The sequence below is a fragment of the Petaurus breviceps genome, unplaced genomic scaffold, assembly GCF_028583685.1.
Source record: "Petaurus breviceps papuanus isolate PSGF00001 unplaced genomic scaffold, PetGlider_PUasm1.0 184, whole genome shotgun sequence".
NCBI lineage: Eukaryota > Metazoa > Chordata > Mammalia > Diprotodontia > Petauridae > Petaurus > Petaurus breviceps.
In genome coordinates, this window is record NW_027185793.1 from 1490086 (window position 1) to 1513941 (window position 23856).

Consider the following 23856-nt stretch of genomic DNA (forward strand, 5'->3'; position numbering starts at 1 on the left):
GCAGCCATTCCAAACTTTTTCATCACTTCAAAGTTACCCATAGGACCCCTAACCTCAAAACCCAAGAATCTTGTTTCATCATTCACAAAAAAAAAAAATTGAGGCCATTCAAAAAGTGCTCCCTGTCCTCCCTTCTCTGTCATCTCACATCACTTAGATATTTTCCCCCACTATCTCTACCTTTATTCACCTCAAAGTGGCCTATTTTGCCAAGAAAAGCCTCTGTACATATACACACATGATCCTATTTCATATTTCTCCATGAGTTTGCTCCCTCTATCATCCCCATTCTCACTATTCTTATAGTCAGAAATTGTCAGAAAAGGAAAATGGTGTGATTTCATAATTTTTTTTAAATTGAGCACCAAAGTTACTTAAACAGTAATATTTACTGGCCAAGTATAAGGATTTGCTCAATACTTGATGAAAAACACTTGTTAATATTTTACATTTTTGTTTTACGCCTAACTATCTTACTTTCATACCCTTGCCTTATGTGTAATTCTATGAGTCACTTCAATTTCTTTAGCAAGTAGGCTGGACATAAAACTTAAATAAAATACGTTAAGTATTTTATAGCCTATAAAAATAATCTACAAATATCTGCTTTTAATAGAAAACAGAAGGGCTCTCAAGAAAATGGCAGTGCCATAGACACCATTCTTGTCAGAGTGAAGGACAAGGGTGGAGAACCTGTGGCGATAAAACCACATGTGGTCCAAACTTCACAGAACAAAAAACAGTTCTGTGAGGTTTGGATGTAGTCAAAGGGCCACACTTGAGGACCTAGAGAGGCACATGTGACCTCAAGGCTGCAGTTTCCCCACCCCTAGCAAGAGTTATAAAGAACAATCACTCCAAAAGAGTGGAAAGCAGGTTTTAAATACACATATTTTTAAGTTAGGCTGAAAGTTTAAATGACAGAAAATACATGCTTAATACTTTCCCATTGTTAATTCATCCAAATTCACTGACTAATAAAAAGCAAATTTCATCCCTAAAGCGTCTTTTTAAACTATGCATCCATTTAATATCAGCTGTGTGGTAAGCTTACATTTTGATAGAACACATGGCAAATAGGTTATGGTGTCTTGAAGCATCCCTGAACTTTTAAATTACTTTAACACTGTAGAAAAAGATGTATATTTCTCAAAGAAATCAGGTCTGATTTCTGATCTCTGTAAATTAACTGTATTTAGTCTGTGTTCTTTTATCCTTCAAGTAAAAATTGGGTTAAAAAATAGCATCTAAAAGTCTTAGGAACTCTGCTGGACAAATATTTTAGCACTTTGATCCAGACTATAATATGAATTAATAATAAATCAAATGGGGAAAATTATAACTAAGCAAATAAAAGGAGACAAAAAAATGTTAATAAATATACTTTACCATTTAAATGAAGCGATAAAAGTACCAAAACCTAAATGAACAATTTTAAACTTCTAGAAAGTTTGCACTCATATTTAACAGCTGTTCAATTCAATCAGACAAATATTTACTAAAAGCTGAATTCTAAATAGTATAATATATTTATGATTTGCAAAACACTTTCGACACTAACCCATTTGTTTCCCACAACAGCTCTATGAGTTGGATACCATATGTATTACTATCCTTATTTTACCACTAGAAAGGTTGAGACCATGGTCCCCAAGTTAATGAGTATCATAGGGAGGCTATGAATTGGGTTCCTTTTTTATTCTAAATCTACTGAAAGAATCTCTGGATCTCTGGGCTCCTTGCTATATGCAGAAGACAGAGCTAGATACTGGGAGGGTTATTGCTGTAGTTATTGTGATCCAATAATGGATATGGTAGAAAAAACATTAGCCTGAGAATCAGAAGCCCTAATTGCAAATTTGAAATTTATGTTAAACACTCATGAGCTAAGACAGAGTCCCTGACCTTATATGGGGGTAAAATTGGGAGAGGGACATGAGAATTATATGAATTTGTTGTTGTAGTTCAGTTGTTTTTTAGTGTATCCGATTCTTTGTGACTCAATTTGGGGGCAAAGATACTGAAAAACGGTGTGCAATTTCCTACTGGAGCTAATTTTAGATGAAGAAACTGAAGTAAACAGGGTAAAGTGACTTGCCTGAGATCACACAGCTAGTAAGTGTCTGAGGCCAGATTTGCAATCATTAAGCTGAGTCTGCCGAACTCTAGGCCCAGAATTCTGGTCTTTGCCATCAGGAATCTCTCCTCTTTAAAATCTCACTTCATCAACATATATCTCATAGACTAGACCTTTATTCTGGTCAACACCATTTGGTTTTTAGAAATCTTAAGTAACTACATTGCTAGAGGGTAGGATTTGGAATAAAAAACATCTTAGTTCAAACCTGCTCTTAGCCTCAGTTTCCTCATCTGAAAAATGAAGAGATTATAACACCTATCGCACAGGTTTGTTATGAAGATCAACTGAGTTAACCTATAGAAAACACTTTACAAACCTTAAAATGCTATGTAAATGTTAGTGGTGATGATGATGATGATGACGATATAAATATTTAAATATGATGGAAAGAGAACTAGCCTCAGAGTCAGGAGACAGAGTTATGGATTTTAAATTAATTAAGCACTTATTTTATGTAGAGAACTGTAGGAGAAATATGGTATTTAAATAAGTCACAGCCTAAGCCCTCACTGAAAAAAAGTCTAGCAGGGTTATATGATGTGTACACAAATAATAAACTCAAAATAAGAGCTAAGTTCATAAAGGAGATAGAAATACAGTGCTATGCTGAGGTGGGAGGTGGGGGAGTAAAGATCATTATCAAGTGGGTAGTTCAGGAGAGGTTTTGTGTAATTCATGGTCCTTGAGCCAGGCTTAAAAGAAAGATAGGATTTCAAAAAGGAAGCAGGGTTAGCAATAGGAAATAACATGTATAAAGAGAGTGACAAAGCACTGGGTACAGCTAGTCCAGTTTGAGGAGACTATAAAAGTACATGGAAGAGCACAGTATGAGATCTGGCCAGGCTGAGGAATTTCAGTTTTATTCATGGGCAGCAGAAAAAGCAATGAAGAATTCTGAAGGACTGACAGGACAAGATTTGTATTTAATAAGGTGACATCAAGTTACCATAATACAGGATCCTTCCTCAAATTCATGACCAATAATTACCAAAGCAAGGAAATTAACACTAATTGGAGGAAGCCCCAAAAGTCAGAATGCTGAGAAATTCATGCTTAGACAAAAGGATTATGACATAAGCATACACTGATTTTGAAGAAGAAAACTGTAAAGACAATGGGGACCAGAACAGGATTGGTGTTGAGGATGGATTGGTGGAGGGAATGCCATTTATAGAGCCCAGAAAGAGCCAGTTTCCTGATGGGAACAGGACCAATGACTGGGATAAGCAAGAAGAAGAGGTACTACATAGGTAAGTCTTCAGTGATGTCCCTGAACTCAAGTCTTAGAAGAACCTGACAACCCTGAAACTATAACAAGGCAACCCACAATTCCATCCATTCCCCTAAACAGGTGCAATCTCCTATAGGATGTAATGGAGAAGTAACAATTCAGTTGTCCATTTGTATTCCTCTATGTTGTCTTGCCACTCTGCCTTCATTAAATAGTTTACTATTTAATTTATGGTTCATATACAAGGTCTACTTACAAAATAATTATCCTCAAATACACCCTGGAGTTAAGATGGCAACTCAAGAATCTGGGAGAAGGAAGGAGATAGGTCATATAGGTATAAGGAAAATTTAAACATTGGTAATACATTTGAGTATAGAGAATGATGCAAGAAGGTCCCTTAAGAAGTGATAGACATGGGGTGGCTAGGTGGTACAGTGAATAGAGCACCGACCCTGGAGTCAGGAGGACCTGAGTTCAAATATGGCCTCAGACACTTGACATACTTGCTAGTCATGTGACTTTGGGCAAGTCACTTAACCCCAACTGCCCTCCAAAAAGCAAAAAAAAAAAAGTGATAGTGATGAGAGCATATAATGGGGCAGTAAAAATACAGAGGAGAGAAAGCTAGAAGGCAAATGTGAAAGGCCTTATGGTGATATAAAAATCTCCATAACACATGCTATTTACCCAAAATGAAACCTCCAGGAGTATGAGAGATTTGTGGTTTATTTATGTACATTTTAGAGTACGCATTACAATCATCTGCTGAACTCTCTCCTCTTTTCTCCCACTGACTATGTTTACCTCGGAGAGTCAGAAAGGGATTTGGCATATTGATTGGTCTCAGCTCAAGATGGTATTGCTCCTGACTTAGGGTGACAATCTCCAGATGCATGATCAAAGTATAGGAGCAAAGAATAGATTAGAATAGCAATAGAAGCTAGCAGTGGTGACACATGCCTATAATCCCTGCTTCTCAGGAGACTTGAGGCTGAGCTACTTTCCTTGAGTTTGGGGGTTCAGAACTGAAGTAGCACTAAAGGAAAGTGGGTCCAAAACCAATATGGTAAGTCTCTGTTGGGGAGTGTGGGGGGAAGGGGCACCAGGGTACATAAGGAGGGGTGAACATGCCCAGGCCAAAAAAATGGAGCAGGTTAAAGCTTTGATACTGATCAGTGGTGGGATTGAGCCTCTGATTGAATGAGATTGAGCCAATCATTGAACTTCAAAGGTGATTGTGATAGGGAAGCCTAGTTTCAAAACAAAAACCAAAACAAATTTTTAAAATGAGATCAGTTAGGAGGTTATTGCATTAGTCTGGACAAAAGTCCTTAACTACAGTAGTATTCAGGAAGAACAAGAAGTGTATGTTGAGGGTAGGGTGAAAGATATGAGATAAAAACAAGAATAATTCATAACTAGGTAGGGGAGAAGGTGGGAGGGTTGAAGGTGAGCTAAAACTTATATGATAGGGACAATGAAAGTCAGAGAAACATAAAACAGAGGCAGGTTCAGGAGGAAAAATTCTAAATACTATTTTGTCCCCAATTTGTTAGAAGTTATCTATAAAGATATATCCAATAGGTAGCTGAAAATATAGGATACAATACAAGATCAAAGGAATAGTGAGAGCTGAATATGTAGCTTCGGAAGAGATCTGCATAAAAATGTTTGCTGAAGCTGTGAGAGTCAATCAGGATGTCATGAGGCTAAATGGAGAAGTAGATAAGAGTGCAAAACTTTTTAGAAAGAGTTAGATGTATGTGTTTGCATGAGGAGTGAGAGGAAAGAGAGAAGAAGAGGTAAAAAAAAAAAAGACAAAATCCATGCTTAGTCTTTTAATACCTCATAGGACATGAAGCTAAGATCCTGCAGTCATCAAAGTGTAATGTGAATGAACTAATCCCAGCATCAGGTCATGACCCTACTGCACTTTCAAAATCAGTTTTAACAATGTCAGAAAGCCAGAACTGATGTGTTAAATCAATTTAATTCAACAAGTACCTACTAAGTGCAGTGCCCTGCTGTGATAAATAATAGCTTAGGGAGTAAAAAGGAAATGGGATGGGTGTCTTAGTTCATATGGGGAAATTAGGAAATAGGAAGTTATCTTTATAAGTAAAATTCTTTTAGGAAAATATCTTAAAACAATGGTTCTCAAAATGTGGTTTGGAGAATCCCAGGAGTCCCTGAGACTCTTTCAGGGGGGTCTATGGGATCAAAATTATTTTAAAATGCTATTTCCATTTTTAATATGGCAAGTATGAATCCACATCAACAAAGGCTCTTTGGCAGGGGAGAGTATCCTAAATAACTTTTAAGGGATCCTGAAACCAAAATGTTCAAGACCTCTCTCTTAAAATAAAGCAAAACTGGTAGGAAATCACTTTGAAGAATATCCCATATGGAAAGCAACAGGGCAAAGTAGAAAACACACTAAATTCAGAGTCAGGGGAGCTCTGGATTGGAGTCTTGCTTGTGACACATTATCTATGTGACTACAGAGAAAACATTTAAACCTTACTGAGCCTTAGTTTTCCCATTTATAAAACGGGAATAGTAATAATAGATGTCAGGGGGTGGCTAGGTGGCACAGTGAATAGAGCACCAGCCCTGGAGTCAGGAGGACCTGAGTTCAAATCTGACCTCAGACACTTCCCCCCCCCCAAAAAAAAAACACCTAGCCCTGTGACCTTGGGCAAGTCACTTAACCCCAATTGCCCTCCCTTACTCCCTCCAAAAAGCAATAATAATAATAGATGTCATAGCTGCCTCATAAGATTGTGTTGATATTCAATTATGATAAATATGCATAATGGAGTTCATAAATAATAAGGCATTATATAAATAACAAATATTATCATTAATGTCCCAACTCCAACCCTTCACTTCTCCAATACTTTGAGAGCTCTTTGGTTAGAACTTCCTTTGCCCAGGGGGAGATATGACAACTAAAGATGACACAGGTTTACAATATGAACTTATTTCAGTACTTCAGAGGGAAGAGTGATAGAAGAGTATAATGTTACAAGGCTGGAAAAGTGAGTTAAGGGAAAAAGAGACTGCAAAAGAGCTAGGCATACTATTGTGCTATAAGAAATGGTGAGCAGGATTGTTTCAGAAAACCTGAGAAAATTTCAGTGAATTGATGCAAACTGAAGTGAGCAGAAACAGAACATTATTCATGGTCACAGCAATATTGTAATGATGGTCAACTATGAAAAAGTTAGTGACTCTGATCAAGACAAATGAACTAAGAAAACTCCAAAGAACCCTAGACATAAAATGCTATCTAGAGAAAGACAGAGAGAGAGAGCAAGGAAGAGGGGGAGAGAGACAGAGACAGACAGAGAGAGAGACAGAGAGAGAGACAGAGAGAGAGACAGAGAGACAGAGACAGAGAGAGAGACAGAGAGAGACAGAGACAGAGACAGACAGACAGACAGACAGAGAGACAGAGAGAGAGAGACAGAGAGACAGAGAGAGAGAAAGAGAGACAGAGACAGAGACAGAGAGACAGAGACAGAGACAGAGAGAGAGAGAGACAGACAGAGAGACAGAGAGAGACAGAGACAGAGAGAGACAGACAGAGACAGATAGACGGAGAGAGAAACACTAGGTAAGCAGACCATACTGAGAATATTTTATCACTGATTTAGACTTAGAAGGCATGTTAGAAATCATTAAGTCCAACCTCTTCACTTCGTAGGTGAGGAAAGTAAAGTCCAGAGAGTAAAAAGGTGTGCTTCAATATGTACTCAGAGTCCATCAGTTCTCAATCTCTCTGTCTCTGTCTCTGTCTCTGTCTCTGTCTCTCTCTCTCTCTCTCTCTCTCTCTCTCTCTCTCTCTCTCTCTCTGTCTCTCTCTCTCTGTCTCTCTCTCTCTCCTTCCTTCCTTCCTTCCCTCTCTCTCTCTCCACCTCTCCCCCTCTCTCCCTCTAGAAGTCTGTAGCATTTTTTAATCATGAGTCCTTTGGAATTTTCTTAGATCACTGTCTTGATCTGCTGAGTGGCAGAGTCAGAATTAGAAATAGAATCCATATTCTCTGACTCTAAATCCAACACAGTTTCCAATAAATAAAGAAAACAAATATATATGAAGTGGAACAGATCTATTGGTTTTTCAGGAGTGATCTATTACTATCATTCTTTTTTTTGGGGGGGGGTTTGGAGGGGTGAATACAGGACAATTGGAGTTAAGTGACTTGCCCAAGGTCACACAGCTAGTAAGTGTTAAGTGTCTGAGGCCACATTTGTACTCAGGTCCTCCTGATTCCAAAGCTGGTGCTCTATTCACTGCGCCACCTAGCCGCCCTTATTACTATCATTCTTTAAAAAATAATAGCTGCTATTTACATTGTGTTTTAAGTTATACAAAGCATTTTCCTGGTAAAGACTATGTAAAGCAAGTAGCACAGATATCACTACCTCCATATTATTGATAAAGAAGGTAAAGATAAGAAGGATGAAGTGGCTTGCCTGAATCTACACACAGGTAATAAATAGACAAATTAGGACTTGAATCCATGGCCCTCTGACTCCAAATCCAGCACTTTTCCCTCTATGGTGCCTTTCTCTTATTCCCTCTAACTCAAACCCTCATTATAGCATGCAAAATCTAAAGATAAATGTATCACAAAGTGTGTCCAGCTCTTATTGTTAATCAACAACCCTGTACCCTTGCATAAAGTGTTTACTGATACTTAAAAGTGGGAAAAAATTATCTGAGTGTTTTTTCCTTGATTGATGTATTTCCTATCAGAAAATTTTATTGGGCTCCTTTATTTAACATAAATTTCATTTATGGATTAAAGGCGCATGACTCCAATACTCTAATCTTTAACTGAATTTTACATGTATCTCTGAATAAATCCCTAATTATTCATAGGATATAAAAGCAAGGGGGAGAAAAAGGCCAAATATTATAGATAGTCACACAATAGTATTTCTGAACTTCAAAAGTACAGAGAGTGCAGCTGGGGAGTAATATATTTTCTGTACCCTTGGTAAGTTAAATTTGGTTTGGCAAGGAACCTTTAGGAATAGATAAGGCTCTGTAAGTAAAACTCTGCAGTTTTAGCCAAAGAAAACAGTCTGTAGATTTGATGACTGTACTTGATTTATTAGAACCATATGCAATGCCTTTTGATCTTCTAGATCCAGTAAGCCAACAGATTGATATTTATCAGGAATACGCTACATGTAAAGAAGTCTTAATTTAACTACAGTGTTGCTAATAACATAATTATGCCAACACCTGCAACCCACTGACAATAACTGTGTTATACTAAATTTGACCAATACATACAGACTTAGCATTTGTAAAAGGCCTTTTGGGAAGCATTAATATTACATGTATTTTTAAGTGGAAATAAGCTTGGTGCTAAATGCAGTTAACAAAGCAATTGCCTGCTTGTAGTTAAGGAAGCATAAAATTGCTACATTTGAAACATGAAGGAAATAAATTCAACCTCTTGAACTTGCCATTATATACCCAGCCTCAGTTTCTTCATGAATAAAATGGACATCAATACATTATAACAGCTGCATCTGTGTCTATATGTCTGTGTGTAATTTGAAGTTTTCAATTGCCTGGCTCATACCTACAATTCAAGCCTTTATTTCAGTATATGTCCCTTTCACATACTATATATTCAAACTCAACTGGACTACTAGCTAATCCCCAGATTCAACACCCTATCTTTTGCCTCCAGGCATTCATATGTGCCTTCTCAATGCATAAAAAGCACTCTTTCATTTATATTTATCAGAATCCATGTCTTACTTTGAGATTCAACATAGGTACAGTCTTTCTGATCTGAGAGAATAATTTGATAAAGAACATCAGGCAATTTTTCATCTACATTAATAAGAAATCCATGAGTAAGTGTGGATTTCTATGGTCCAATTAAGATGACAGTCATGGCTTCCTGAATAATACGTGATTCAGAATTATGCTGAATTGAGCTTAATGTAATGAATTCTGGGGACACTGAAGTTCACTTACTGTTTATCCAGGTTCCCATTCCTCACAGACACATGACCTACTTATAGGCTCAACACATTAGGGAAGCTAGTTCCTGATTCCATTTAGGATATTGTTCCCATTGATGGAAGTCTTTATTATTTCTACTCATACATACACAATGTAATTGACTATTTTGAAGTACACTGATAATCTTATTTGTTTTAATTTATTAGAGGCAGCTAAGTGGAACAGAAGATAAGAGTGCTGGACTTCGAATCAAGAAGATGAGTTCAAATCTGGCCTCAGATATTTATTAGCTGTGTGAACTTGGGTAAAACACTTAACCTGTTTGCCTCATTTTCCTGAACTGTACAGCAGTGATAATAACAACAGTTACATGGCTATGAGGGTCAAATCAGGTAATATTTGTAAAGTAATTAGCAGAGTGCTAGAAGACAGTAGGGACTATGTAAATGCTCAGTCCACTTTTCCTTCCCTCTCCCCCAACCATCCCCATTATATTCATTCTTTGGCTTTTTGTAAGTCTTGTCCTTCTGTTTATTTTTACAGTAGCCCTCCAAAACAACCAAATATACACATTTTATTAAATTCCAGAGGTGGAAAGTCCATGCATGTGCTAAACAGAACATATTTTCAGACTTTTTCAATGTATTATTAGCTCTGATCAATTTTTTCTCCTTTTCTTGTCTTTTAAAAATATTCATTATATGAAATGACTCTATGAGAGGTAAAGGGGGTAGCATACTGGGGGAAATTCTGGTAATATAAAAAAACAAAATGTATCAACAAAAATTTTTATTTACTACAATGTCATCTCAATATTCTGAAGGTTAAAGACCCAACTGTAAAATGCTAACTACGCAAATTAAGACTTAATATTAATTAGATTCTGCTATATGTGTGAATAATGCCCACAATTTATTTACATAATGCTTTAAGCACAAAACATTTTACATATATTATCTCATCTAGGTTTCAAATGAGATGATAGTATAAAGAAACAACTAACTAATGTAGGTACTACAGATATTATTACCACCATTTGATCAATTAAATGAATGAATATGGAAATAAAATATCTAGAACAATAACATAACAGGTCTTATCTCAATTCTTTCCTCTTTCTTCCAGACATACTAACTTTTCTTATTGTTCATGTATGGTGAATCTTTCTGCCATCTGGTAATATTCCATATGCACTCAGAGATCATATATTTTACATCTTTGGAAATACTTTTCAGAATTACAAGTAATACAGAGAATTTGTTTACAATACAAATGACAGATTTAGAATTGATGATGTTCTGTCTACAAGCCATGGTTTATGACTACAGGAAGATATGGTTAAGAAGAAGAAATCAGAGCTATCTGTAGTCATATGAAAAAAAATGCTTGAAATCACTATTAGTTACAGAAATGCAAATTAAAATAATTCACATCTATCAGATTGCCTAACATGACAGAAATGTAAAATGACAATTTCTTGAGCAGATGTGAAAAAACTGGGATACTTTACCAGCCCTTCTGGAGAACAATTTGGAATTATGCCCAAAGGGCCATAAGACTGTACACAACCTTTGAACACCACTACTAGGTTTGTATTCCAAAGAGATAAAAAAAAAAGGGACCCATACATTAAAAAAGTTAAAATATTTATGTGGCGGCAAAAATATTTATGTGGCGGCAAAGAACTGGAAATCTGAAGGGATACCCATCAACTGTGGAATAGCTGAACAAGCTGTGATATATAATTATGCTGAAACACTCTTGTGCTTTAAGAAATGATGAACAGAATGGTTTCAGAAAAACTTGGGAAGATTTATATGAATTGATGCAAAATAAAGCACAGTAATAGCAACACTGAAACAATGAACAATTGTGAATGACTTAGCTACTTGATTAATACAATATTCCAAGACAATTCCAAAAGGCTGTTGAAAAATGCTGCCAACCTCCAAAGAGAGAACTGATGGACTGAGTGCAGAGTGAAGCATAATTTTTTCATTTTTCTTGCCCAGAGGTGTGTGGGTAGGAAGGAGATGGTTAATTTGGAAACATGTTTTGCATGCTTTCCTATATATACTTACTATCATATTGCATGCCTTCTCAATGGCATGCAATCTCAATTTTCTTCGTATCAGAGCAGTTTGATTTTTTTATTTTTCTTTCATAGAATATTTTCAGTACACATATATTTTATGCATTTCTGAGTTTCTAAACTTTTTCTGTGTCCTCTGGGGCAAAACTCCCCAAACATTCTCACTCAATTTCTTATGCCAACCCACTAATTACTGAAATTGTGATGGGGAAAGTCACAATGTGGAAGGGGTAACTATACTTTATGGTCCAAAAAAATAGACTACCTTTCATTCCCTGAAAGCCTCCTCCCAGCTTTTAAATTCTTATTCATCTTTGAAATTCAGATGCTTTCTCCTCCAAGTTTTCTCTAATTTGCCCAAATCTGTTATGACTTTTCTACTCCTGGGTGCCTCACCTAATTGCTTTGTGCTTCTCTTGCACACTGAGGATGTCTTTTTTTGTAATATTGTTGTTCGACTACAAGCTTTATGAAGTCAGGGATCTTGTGCTATCTAATCTTTATATCTTCTTCCAATGACTTGGATAGTATATGACATAAAACACTCACTTAATAATTATTTGTTACACTATTAAAAAACATAAACCTCACCAGTTAAACAAACAGTTTCTTACTAAATCAGTCACTAATTCCTCTGACTCAAGAAAGTCTTTAATTAAATGACAGAAGCAGAAAAGCAAGTAATAATCTTAGGGTCACTAGAAATTACTACCAATACATTCAACCTCAATTTTAACCCCATACAGGAATATGTCACTTATTTATTGCCTCAAAAATCCAAGAACCCAGATTTTATTATTATTTTTATTTTAAAATAAAAAACAAAAAAAGTTTCAGATTATCCAAGAACCAATGTCATAAAATCTATGTAACAAACCTAATCATGTAGGAAACCATAATGATCTTTATTCAGAGTTTATTTACTCTTACCTGGCTTATAATTCTAATTACCTTAATGGTCTGGTTGACCAACCAAAATCAATTAGAAACACATTTGCTGAGAGCAGTAAAAAAGGGGAAACTGATAACAGTGTTGTACAACAGAAAACAGTACTAGGTTTGGAACCAGAGAACTTGGGCTCAAGTCTCACCTCTACTAGTTACTATCTGTGTGACTTTAAAGAAGTTTGTGAACCTCTCTGATGTCAGTTCTTCATATGTAAATGAGAGGTTAGACAAGAAGACCCTGAAGGTCCCTTACAACATTAAATATAAGAAATATGTGATACAAAATGTAAACCTAAAAATCAAAGAAGACTCAAATATAAGCATAATATTAAATTTAATAAATGAAAGAACTAGAAAAAACACTTCATTTTGGGGTATTATGAGGCAGTTTACTTAGAAGTTCTTGGGAATACTGCAGTTATCAAGCAATACAAAATTATTCTCTAGACGACTGGAATAAGATGCCAAATTATTAGGTCTTTGCCTTGGTCAGCCAACCTCTTGAATCCTACTACTCACTCAATTCAACCAAGCAAAATTAGTGTCAGGAAAGAGGTCTCCAAACAGAAGTCATAATCCTGGATTGAGAAAGCAACTTTCTGTTATCGATAGGGCAGGACTTTTGACTGAGAATTGAGTTGTCCCTTAAAAAGGGATGCTTCCACTGACCTTCATACCTGGTTGAATCTGTAACATAGAAGGCATAGTGTTGCCCACAAGCCTTAAGAAAAAAAAAGTCTAAATGGGGATCAATCTTGGCAAGAAGGAAGATGTCACCTAAACAGACAGAGTTAAGTAGCCAGGGCTAAAAAAATTATGATTTCTGAGGGGCCTTGCCTTTTCCTGTCCCTCTTTCCCTCTCTCCCTGATTAACAGAGGTAGAGAAGGCTACCTTCTCTTCTTCCTCCAGGTGGGCAAAGACAACTCCTTGGCTTCTGACTCTTTCTCAGACTTCTAGGCCTGGGAGAGGTATTAATCAATTATCCATTTACAATATTTTTGCATGAATGCTTGTGTGTTGTATCTCTAGAGTGATGAATTTTTTCAAAAATTAAATTTTCTTTTTAATTATAAATGTGGCATAACATCATAAGAAATGGGACATAACAATATAACATATATAAATTTCCACAGGGGGAAAACAAACCTAGAGGCCTAAATACAAAATTCTATTCATGTGTACATGAAAGTTTTATATTTGAATTTCTATGACATTCAATTTTTTAAAAAAAGTATATTATTAAATTTAACATGTTATTAGCAATACCTCCCTGTCTCTGTAATCCCTTTTGTCATGTGTTTTTTAATATTTCATTGACATTGTTTTTTTCCTTCTTTTTCTTACTAAGACTACCCCACCTACTATCTACATAATTCTCCACCCAAAAAGATAAACAAATATATATACTGGTCAAGTCTGAAAATATGGTTCATTCCTCACCCACAGACCTACTATCACTGTGCCAAAAAGTAGCAGGTATACTTCCTAAGTTTGGAGGTGTGACCACTTGCTGCAGTGATTGCAGCTCCAAAATTTTTTAAAGATGTTTTCCCACATTTCCCTTATTTAAGTCTTATGCAATGCTTATAATCAGAAAGTCATTGAACATTTTTTTTTCTGTCATAATACCTTTGAAGGAATAGTGAATGATTTTTACATATAGACGGGAGATACCTTATTGGGAGAGAGTCTTTAAGGTTGCGGCACTTAGTTCTGCCAAATTAATTGTACTTTCATAATCAACAAAAAATAAGCACAGTAGTTGCTTATATTTTCTACATGTTTCTGTCAACTGTTAAATAATCACAATAGAGTCCATTAGTGATTGCTTAAGAAAGTCTGCTGGTTCCCTGCTATTACACTTAGACTGAGTATGCCCTTAATATTATAGACATGAATGGATTTCAATCTGTATCAGTGGAGGGAACATCCAAATTGATTAGCTTTCAGATCCATTTTTTATGTAAGTACTTGAGTTGCACTAAAATAGTTAAAATGATGAAAGTTTTGAAATTCACAAAAGAATCTAGAAAATTCTCCTATATATTATACCTTATCAGGACTATGAAACTTCTTATCGACAGATCTTTAACCTCTCTTGGCCTCATTTCTAAAATTGGGGTGAGGGGGTAGGAGAGTGAGGATGACCCAATGATAGCGAATTCTATATAGATACACTAAATCTATTATCCTATTATTAGATGTACATCTACAGATATCCCAGGATGGAGTGAAGCAATTTAGGCTCTTCAACTTCTCTGAAAGGAGAATATCTATAATGAAAAGAATACAATGAAATATAACATTGGGAAGAAAAATAGCTTACCTCTCTCATCTTCCAGTCAGGATTCTCCAAATCTTCTGCAAGATCTGCAGGGTGTCCCTGTCAACAGTAAAAACACACAATCAAGAAAGTTGGGGACAGAGAATGCTGCTGCAGCACCATAAGGTGCTAATTTGTAAGTGGTAACAGGTGATATATCTGTACTGCATAAATACTGCAACCTTATTTATTATTCTATTTTGTCCAGCTAGCCATCATCAAATAACTATAGTGCTTTGAAAAAGTAAAAGACAGTTAAGCTATCTGTATTTTTGGAAATTGTGTATTAGCCCACTAGATTCTCATAAAAGAGATGAGATTAAATGACTTTAATGGTGAGCTTGGAGGCAACATTTCCAAACTCCTTCATGTAAAATGTATAGCTTTTAGCCAAAGAAAATGGTGGCAGATTTGATATTGCTCCATTAAAAATGACATAAAGGAAAATCTATCAAGATATTTGGAGGTAAAAAGTAATAAGTTTAAATAATGTATAAAGAAAATGATGTTAGCAAAAAAAAAAACCTGAACATTTTTGGCTGTTCAATTCAAACTTCAAAGCATACTACACAAAGCAAGAGATATAATATAGGGTGAAAGTTACATTATTGAAAAATTAAAGTAGAATTTCCTTATGTATAATGGTCAAGTAATCTAAATCACTGCTACATGCTATTACACTTAATTCATCTACTTTTGTGCACAAATATAGATAGCCTCCTTGCTAAGAGTTTAAAAAATTGTTAGAAAAATCACTACTTTTTTCTTCCTCTTTACAAATCTGCCAAGTATTTTGACAAATTGGCTGCCACTGTGCTACCAGGAAAACAAAAAAGAAATCTCTCAAAATGCATACATGGAAGAGAACAGATTTATCCTTTGTGACAACAAGAAGTCTAAATTAACTAGCAGTGGTGAAAACACTTAGAAATTGTATATAAGTTGGATTGATCAAGAAATCTTTAAAATAAAAATATTGTTTGAGGTACTCAAGGCATAAAATTTGCAAGAAATTTTTTAAATCAAATTTAAGTTCACACATATCTGTACCTAAAGAATGAAAATCATGTCTCATTTTTATTGAATTAAAAGAAAAAGCACTGATAAACTGTACTTTGGTTCAAACTTTTGGTTTCTCTCCCTTAACAGCAAATTTTACCTAGTTACTTAATGTATTATTGAACAATGACAACTGACAATAATATTTACTACTATGGAAGTATTTCCTAGAAGAAATTCAAACAATTTTAAATTCTGGGAAAAGAAACTTCCTAATTCACATCCATCATGGTTCACCTTGTTCCAGTTTCCTCCCTGAATTTCTGCTCAGTAAGATGACTAATAAAATGGGTAGGATTGGGATTCAGGGCTTTGAATTTTTATTCCAAAGACTGTCTTTTCAAAAGGGGTACCTTAAAAGAAAAAAAAAGGAAAAAGGGTGTACCTACTTTCTATGAATGATAATTATTTGAAAGATGAAGGTTAAAAAAGACAGAATCTCTATCAATTAATAAAAATAGGTCTTCTCATAGTCTGCAGTTAGAAAATATCTTAGCTGGTTGTAGACAAGCTGAAAGAAAGCATGATGAAAAGACTATGTCTACTAACTAACCTCACTCTAAGGCACAGGTTCTTAAGCTGGAGTTAACCTTATACATACATACAAAAATAGATAAAGAATAATTTGCAGAGAAGGCTTTTTGTTTAACATTTTGAAAACTGAATTTCAATGTAATTGGTTTCCTTTGTAATCCTATGTAATTTATAGATCTAAAAATATTATTGGAAAAAGGGGTCTATCAATTTCACCAGACTGTCAGGTGAAGCATAACTCCCCCCTTAAAATCAGTTTAAGAATCCCTATTCTAAGGCCACCCTCATAAATAAGCCTATTATCTTGGATTGAGGAGAGATATGGATTTGAATACTGCCACTAACACTAACTAGTTATTCCAGTCTTGTTACTCTTCTGACAGATATTGGGGCAGGTAGGTGGACAGAACACTGAGCTTAGAATCAGGAAGACTCATCTTCCTGAGTTCAAATCCTTCCTTCAGACACTTATTAGCTATGTAATCCTGGGCAAGTCACTTCACCCTCTTTGCCTCAGTTTCCTAATCTGTAAAATGAGCTGGAGAAGAAATGGAAAACTACTGCAATATCTTTGCCAAGAAAACCCCAAATGGGGTCACAAAGAGTTGGACACAACTGAAATGATTGAACAAGTCAGATACCATTCTTTTTGTACTCTTTTCCTTTTCTCCTTTCATAGGTAAGTCACAACCTCCCCAAACCTAAATTTCCCTGTTTGTAAAATTGTGGTGATAATATCAATGGTACTTACTTGACAGTACTATTGGAAGGATCAAATGAAAATGTTTAAAGGACATTACAAATCTTTGAGCTCAAAATGAAAATAAGTTCTTTATCTTACTGATAAAATTATTAGTATGACCCTTGAATAAGTTCATCAATGCATTAAAATTCTGTGTTACAGGTATTAATATTCTACATGTAGGCAGGAAAGGACAATGGATAATTTAATAGAAAAACTTGAAATTAAAAAAAAGTGACCCTATATTCAATTCAGTTGTAATTAGAGAACTGGTGTAAGGATGTTATTAGTCAAAAATCATAGAAATAAAGATGAATGACTATGAACAGACATCCCGTTTACCATAGCCTTCAGGCATGACCACACTTAATTCATTTCAGGCAGGTAAATTATTATTTTTTAAAGATCTCTAGGGAAAGAGCTTCTATAATGTCTCAAAATAATATGCTTCAGTGTTTAAATCCCCACAATGCTGGGAAATAATCCCATCTAACTGAATTCATCCCACTTCCTCCGTTGCTGAAGCTTGAGGTTATTTTTCTTCTCAATGGAAAGTTCCACTGTATTCTTTTTTAGGTACAATCACTTTCAACAAAATTCAAAGGCAGAATCAAGTATTGTAAAGAACATGGGATGTGATCAGAAGACTGGGTTTTAGTTCCAGTTTTGACATTTACTAGCTGTGGGAAAGCACAAAAGCCATGGGCTTCAGTTTTGTCATCCATGAAATAAAAATGCCTGATAGGGTTGCCATTAAGAGGAAACTTTTGTATAAACACTGTATATAAATATGACCTATTATTAACCTTCTTGACCAAACCACCAGAAAATGTTACTAAAGATCACGTATATGTAAGAAATTACATATAAAAGATGATATCATTTACATGTATGCCCTGAAAAATGGTCACATCAGTTATATAATAGACAGTAGATGGGACAAGAAAGGTGATTCAGGGATGCCTCAATACACTGATAAGGAGAAGGGTATATAAATCCCTAATGAAGGATTTAGCAGGAGTGGGGGGAGGGGGAGGAAAAATAACCATAAAGGACAGTAAGTGTTAAAAGGGTAGGAGGGAGGGAAGGTTGGTTTGTTTGCAATCTATAGTGATGGAAGAAATGCTCATACCAATGAAACTGCATAGCTTAACAAGTATTAAACTACAATTAAGCTCAATTTCCTATTTTAAAAGAATATAGTAACAAAAAAGAGATAGGCACTGAATAGAGCACCAGCCCTGGAGTCAGGAGGACCTGTGTTCAACTTCGGCCTCAGACACTTAACATTATTAGCTGTGTGACCATGGGCAAGTCACTAAACCCCAATTACCTTGCCTTCTCCCCTCCAAAAAAAGAGAAATAGTTCTTTAAATAAGACTTATGTAAAGAAAAATGTCCTAACAATCAGGATAATTTAAAAGCACACATGGCTGCCTTCTTCAACATGGACAGGATCTTGTCATCAGATATATTTTGAGGTAGTTTCTGTTGAGATAGAGTTTGGATTAAATAGTCTCTGAGAGCTATTCTCATTTGAAAATTCTGTATTTCTGTGTCACTATCTTTTGAAAAAAAATTCTATTAAGAAATCTTAAAGATTACTAAGAGGAAAAAAAGGCCAGTGACATTTTAAATTTTGTTTTCAAAAGCACAGTGTCTTAAATGTAGCTGTCACTTAATAAATGTATAATTTTTAAAGGCCTATTCTTGATTAAAGAAGACCATGAATTTATTCATCAAAGATGGAGGTGTGCCCTCTAGGCTTCAGAATAGAAAGAATTAGTATAGGAAATGTTGGAAACAATTATGATTAATAATAATCAATTAGCAATTAATTATCAATAATAAATATCTATTAATAATCTTTAGTAAGAATAGAAGTTACCAAAATTCTGTTATTAGTAAACATTAGGATTTGTTGACTTTCACTAACATTTATGCAGTACTATTTCTCCATTTACATCCTTTTCTTCTATGAATATATATGTATACACACATGTAGAAACTGATATACTTCTATAAATAGGCACACACATATAAAATGTGGGTGTACTACCAACAATACAGAGTTTATGCCTACAGGATCAAATATGAACTCTTCTGTTTGGCTTTAAAGCCTTTCATAACATGTCCTTCCTATGCTACAAGTCACCTTTTACTTTATTCCCCTCTTTGTTCTCTAAAACCAGTTAATGATGGCCTCTTTCCTGTTACTTTCACAAGAGATACCATCTCTTAAATTCTGAGTATGTTTGCTGACTGTCCCCCACCCCCACCCTATGCCTAGGATGCTCTCTCTCCTTATTTCTGCCTCCTAGCTTCAAGTCTCAGCTAAAGTCCTACTTTCTGCAAGAAGCCTTTCCCAAGTCCTCTTAATTTTGCTGCCATCCCTCTATGACTACCTCCAATTTATCCTGTCTACATCTTGTTTGTACATAGTTGTTTGCCTATTGTTTCCTCCATAGACTGTACAGCTCAGATTTTCTAGGACTTTGCTTGGTTTTTCAATAATTGAAAATTTGGCATCCTTTTACCAAATTTTTAATTTACACTGCTGTAAGCATTGTGCATATTTTTCTTTTGGATCCGTTTATTTTATTCTGTATCAGTTCATACAAATCTTCCCATGTTTCTCTGAAATCCTCCTATGTGTGATTATTTATTATACAATAATATTTTATGATACATGATACTACTTATATATCATAAGGGTTTGGGTTTTTTTTTTTTGGCCATTCTCAAATCAGTCGCCTTCAGGTTTATTCCTATTTATGTACTACAATAAGAAGAGCTGATAGGATCTATTTTGATTGTCATGGGATATATACATCCCTGGGATTATTAAAGGGTATAAATTGTTTAGTCATTTATCCTGAATGATTTCTAAGAGATATCCAGAACACTTTTGGACCAATTCACATTTCCTTTTTTTTTTTTTTCTTTTTGGAGGGGAGAGAGGAGTGCAATTGGGGTTAAGTGACTTGCCCAAGGTCACATGGCTAGTAAGTATTAAGTGTCTGAGGCTAGATTTAAACTCAGGTCATGATTCCAGGGCCAGTGCTCTTCAAGTCACATTTCCAACAACAACATTAGTGTTATTGTGAATGGAATGACAACTCTATAGTTTCCCCACCAAAAGTGACTAAACAAATCATGCTATAAAGGTGCAGATTAAGAAATGACAAATATGAAGAATTCAGAAAAGCATGAAAAGATATGTGAACTGGGATGGACTAAATGAGGCAGTACCATAAAAATATGCACAATGAATATAAGAATGTAAGTGAAACATTATGTAATTTTGATGTCAAAGCTTAGCATCAGCAAAGACTTGAGAAAATGTACACTCACTCCCTGCATTGCAGAGTAAGGGCACTGCTGATGTGAAACTGTACACATTTCATTAGATGTGACCAAAATATTGGCCAGGTTGGCTAAACTGCTTCTCATTTCATTTTCATTTTTTGTGGCAAGGAATGGCTATCTGACTAAAGGGCTGAAGGAAAGATAACTGAAAAATGAAAAGTGTTCAAACAACAAAAGGACATGATAAAAATTGCTTTAAAAAATAACATGTCAGTGTGCCTACTTCTCATAGTTTGTGCAATATATTGTGTTTTTATTCTTTGGACATTTGCAAGGTATGAGATGAACAGCGAAGCTGTTTTAAATTTCATTTCTATTAGCAATTTGGAGAATGTTTTCAAATGGTATTTTATAGTCATAGCAGTGATTCTTTTTGCAAACTATTTCAATTCTTATTTTGAAAAATAGCTTCTGATTCCTTTAGGAACATCTTTCTGCTGTGTGCTTGAGTCAATCCTCTCCAGATCTGGGACAAATCACAATTACTTGTGTTGAAAATAAAATTGAAAAAAAAATGTGTGCCCCACAATTGAGGAATGACTAGATAAATTATGGTATATGAGTGTAATGGAATACTACTGCACTATAAGGAAAAATAAATATGAAGAATATACAGAAACTGGAGACCTGTATCAATTAATGTAAAGAAAATAAATCTTAAAATATGAAAGGACTACACAAAATATAAATAAAATCAAAAGGAAGTGGTAGCAAAACTTTAATCAAATAAAATACTCAATGTTATCATAAGGTAAAATTGAAAGGACTTCTTTTCTGCTGAAAATGAATAAACCAACTGTTTTGAAGGAAACATATTTTGTAGGATACACAGACTAGCATCAAAAGAAATAAGCATTTTCTTTAAAAAAAATTAACTAATGTAAATAAGTCACCTGCCATGAGGTGCTTAATAAATATTTGCTGAATTTAATTTATTTTCCTTTGTTTTAACATACTGAAAAAGTCCGAGCTTTATGAATGAGTGTGCTTGAAAAAGAATGAGGTCAGACATATTCATAAGTTACTGTGTTGTATCTCACTTTAAAAAAATAACAATATCTTCCATGTTTTATTAAAATATTTTAAGAACATTAGGTTTAAGTGGTCTCAAATATTAAAAAACTGCATTTTCTATGAAAGTACTACTTAGTAGGAACAGATCAACTTTAATTTTAGAGGAGAAACAGTTCTGATAACAAGAAGAAAATCTGATATCCTTTATTTATGATGTTCTAGGAATTAACAGTGATCAATTTTAAAACATATAATCATTTTTCTCTAACAAGCTGACAGTTTTTTTTCTTTTTAGCAATCATGGAAGTATATTAAATTATGATTACTGATTAATAAGATTTATGGTTCTTGCAGAACATAACTACAAATCATTTATAATGATTTTAAATTAGCTATTTCTCAAAGCAATGCAACACATAAGTCTGTTGCCATTGCCCCCCTACTTTCTGAAAGATGAAACTGATATATAAAGTTTCAGCATTGTCACAAGGGTATAGGCTCAGATTCTAGTGTAAGAAACTGTATTAATGACAGTGATGATGATAACATTTATATAGTAGTAATAATATGTAAATAGTGCTTCAAAGTTTGCATACCACTTTATAAATATCATATAATTTTATTGTTATAAGAATCCAGGGAAGTAGGTGTTATTTCTGTCCCCATTTTTAAGAAAAGGAAACTGAAACAAGGAGAGTTACCCAGGGTTATACAACTAGTCTAAAAATCAGATTAGAACTTGGGTATTGCTGATCCACTCCATGATCGGGATTCTTCAATAGTAAAAGAAACAGAGATGAAAAAGGATACGAGGTTCCCTATTTATCAGAGTTCCAAGTATTTTTCCAACTAAATCCTAAAAGTTGTGCTGTTTATCCTATCATTCAGCACAAAGAAGCAAGAAGTCCATGGTACAAAAGGAGAAGGTGGATAGTTAAATGGAATCATTCTCTGCACACAATGTATGCAACACAAATGTTGGGACAGTCACCAGATTCAGGGTTAGATCCATGAAAGCTTATAGAAACAACAGTGGCAAAGACAAAAAAAGGAGTCAAGATGGAAGAGTAGAAGCAGGACCTCCCTGCTGCTCAGGCTTCCACCTTCACCAATTCAAGTAAAAAGAGGATTCTAAACAAACTTTGGAGCTGCAGAACCCACAAAATGACACAGAGAAGCTAACCTCCTGCTGAGGACAGCCCTGCAGGCCAGCAGGAATTGGCCAGCACAGCACTCTGGGAGCTAAGCACAGCCACATGCTGAGGCTTCAGCGCCAGGGCAGACCTGACCAGCTGCTGGCTGGAGGAACTCTAGATCAGCAGCAGCTGTGGCTTTCTCAACACATAGATGGGAAGGACAAAGTGAGAGGTCAGTGCAGTCTGAAATTTTTGACCCAGTAGGTGGGGGGTGAATAGCCACTGAGACACCCAGCACAGCCAACCAGCACCACTGTGGAGGCTTCAGCTCCTGGCCTGCAGAGTGTAGAGGGACCAAGCACTAGTCTGAGGGGTAACCGCTCTGCTTGGATCTGGATGGCAGTCTAGGGTGGAGGTCCTGGGGTCTGTGTCCAGCTTGCCAGAGCGTGTGGAGACCTCACAGAGGGCACCCATCTAATACCTCTGGCAGCTGAGAAAACCTCAGTGTTTGGGATGAAAGCTTCCCTGTCTGGTGGCAGAGTCCTACTGTGGCAAAAAGCCCAAAAGTCAAGTAATTGAGTGGCAAAATGAGCGGGCAAAGGAAACAAAGCAAACAGAAGGTTCCAACGTTACACTCCTATTTTGGGGACAAAACGGAGCAAAGCATGGAACAGGAGAAAGACAGTGAAGTCAGAACTCCTGCACCAAAAGCTTCAAAGGAAAAAATGAGCTGGTTACAGGCCATAGAGGACCTTAAAAAGCAGATAAGAGAAGTGGAGGAAAATTTGGGAAGAGGAATGAGAACGATGAAAGAAAATTACAAAATGAGAGTCAACAGCCTGACTGAGGAAAATCACACCTTCAAAAATAGATTTACTCAAATGGCAAAAGAGGCTCAAAAAGGCAAGGAGGAGAAGAATGCCTTAAAAAGCTGAATTTGCCAGATGGAAAAAGAATCTCAAAAGCTCAATGAGGGGAGTCATTGCTTCAGAATTAGATTGAAGCAAATGGAAGCTAATGACTTTATGAGAAATCAAGATGAAGTTAAACAGATCCAAACAAATGGAAGGAGAAGGAAATGTGAAATATCTCATTGGAAAAACCACTGACCTGGAAAATAGATCCAGGAGAGATAATTTAAAAATTATTGGACTACCTGAAAGCCATGATCAAAGTAAGAACCTAGAAATCATCCTCCAGGGAGTTCTCAAAGAAAACTGCCCTGATGTTTTAGAACCAGAGGGCAAAATAGAGATTGAAAGAATCCAC

At 35.5% G+C, this 23856-nt stretch overlaps 1 protein-coding gene across 1 annotated transcript in view; it reads right to left on the reverse strand.

Moving 5' to 3' along the window:
- Window positions 1-23856, reverse strand: part of MLLT3 (MLLT3 super elongation complex subunit) — a 310982-nt gene that overhangs the window by 39902 nt on the left and 247224 nt on the right. The window contains exons 5-6 of the mRNA XM_069088086.1: window positions 14737-14793; window positions 13335-13360 (exon numbers count right to left, since the gene is read on the reverse strand). Coding sequence (XP_068944187.1) covers window positions 13335-13360; window positions 14737-14793 — 83 coding nt within the window. The remainder of the gene's footprint in view (window positions 1-13334; window positions 13361-14736; window positions 14794-23856) is intronic.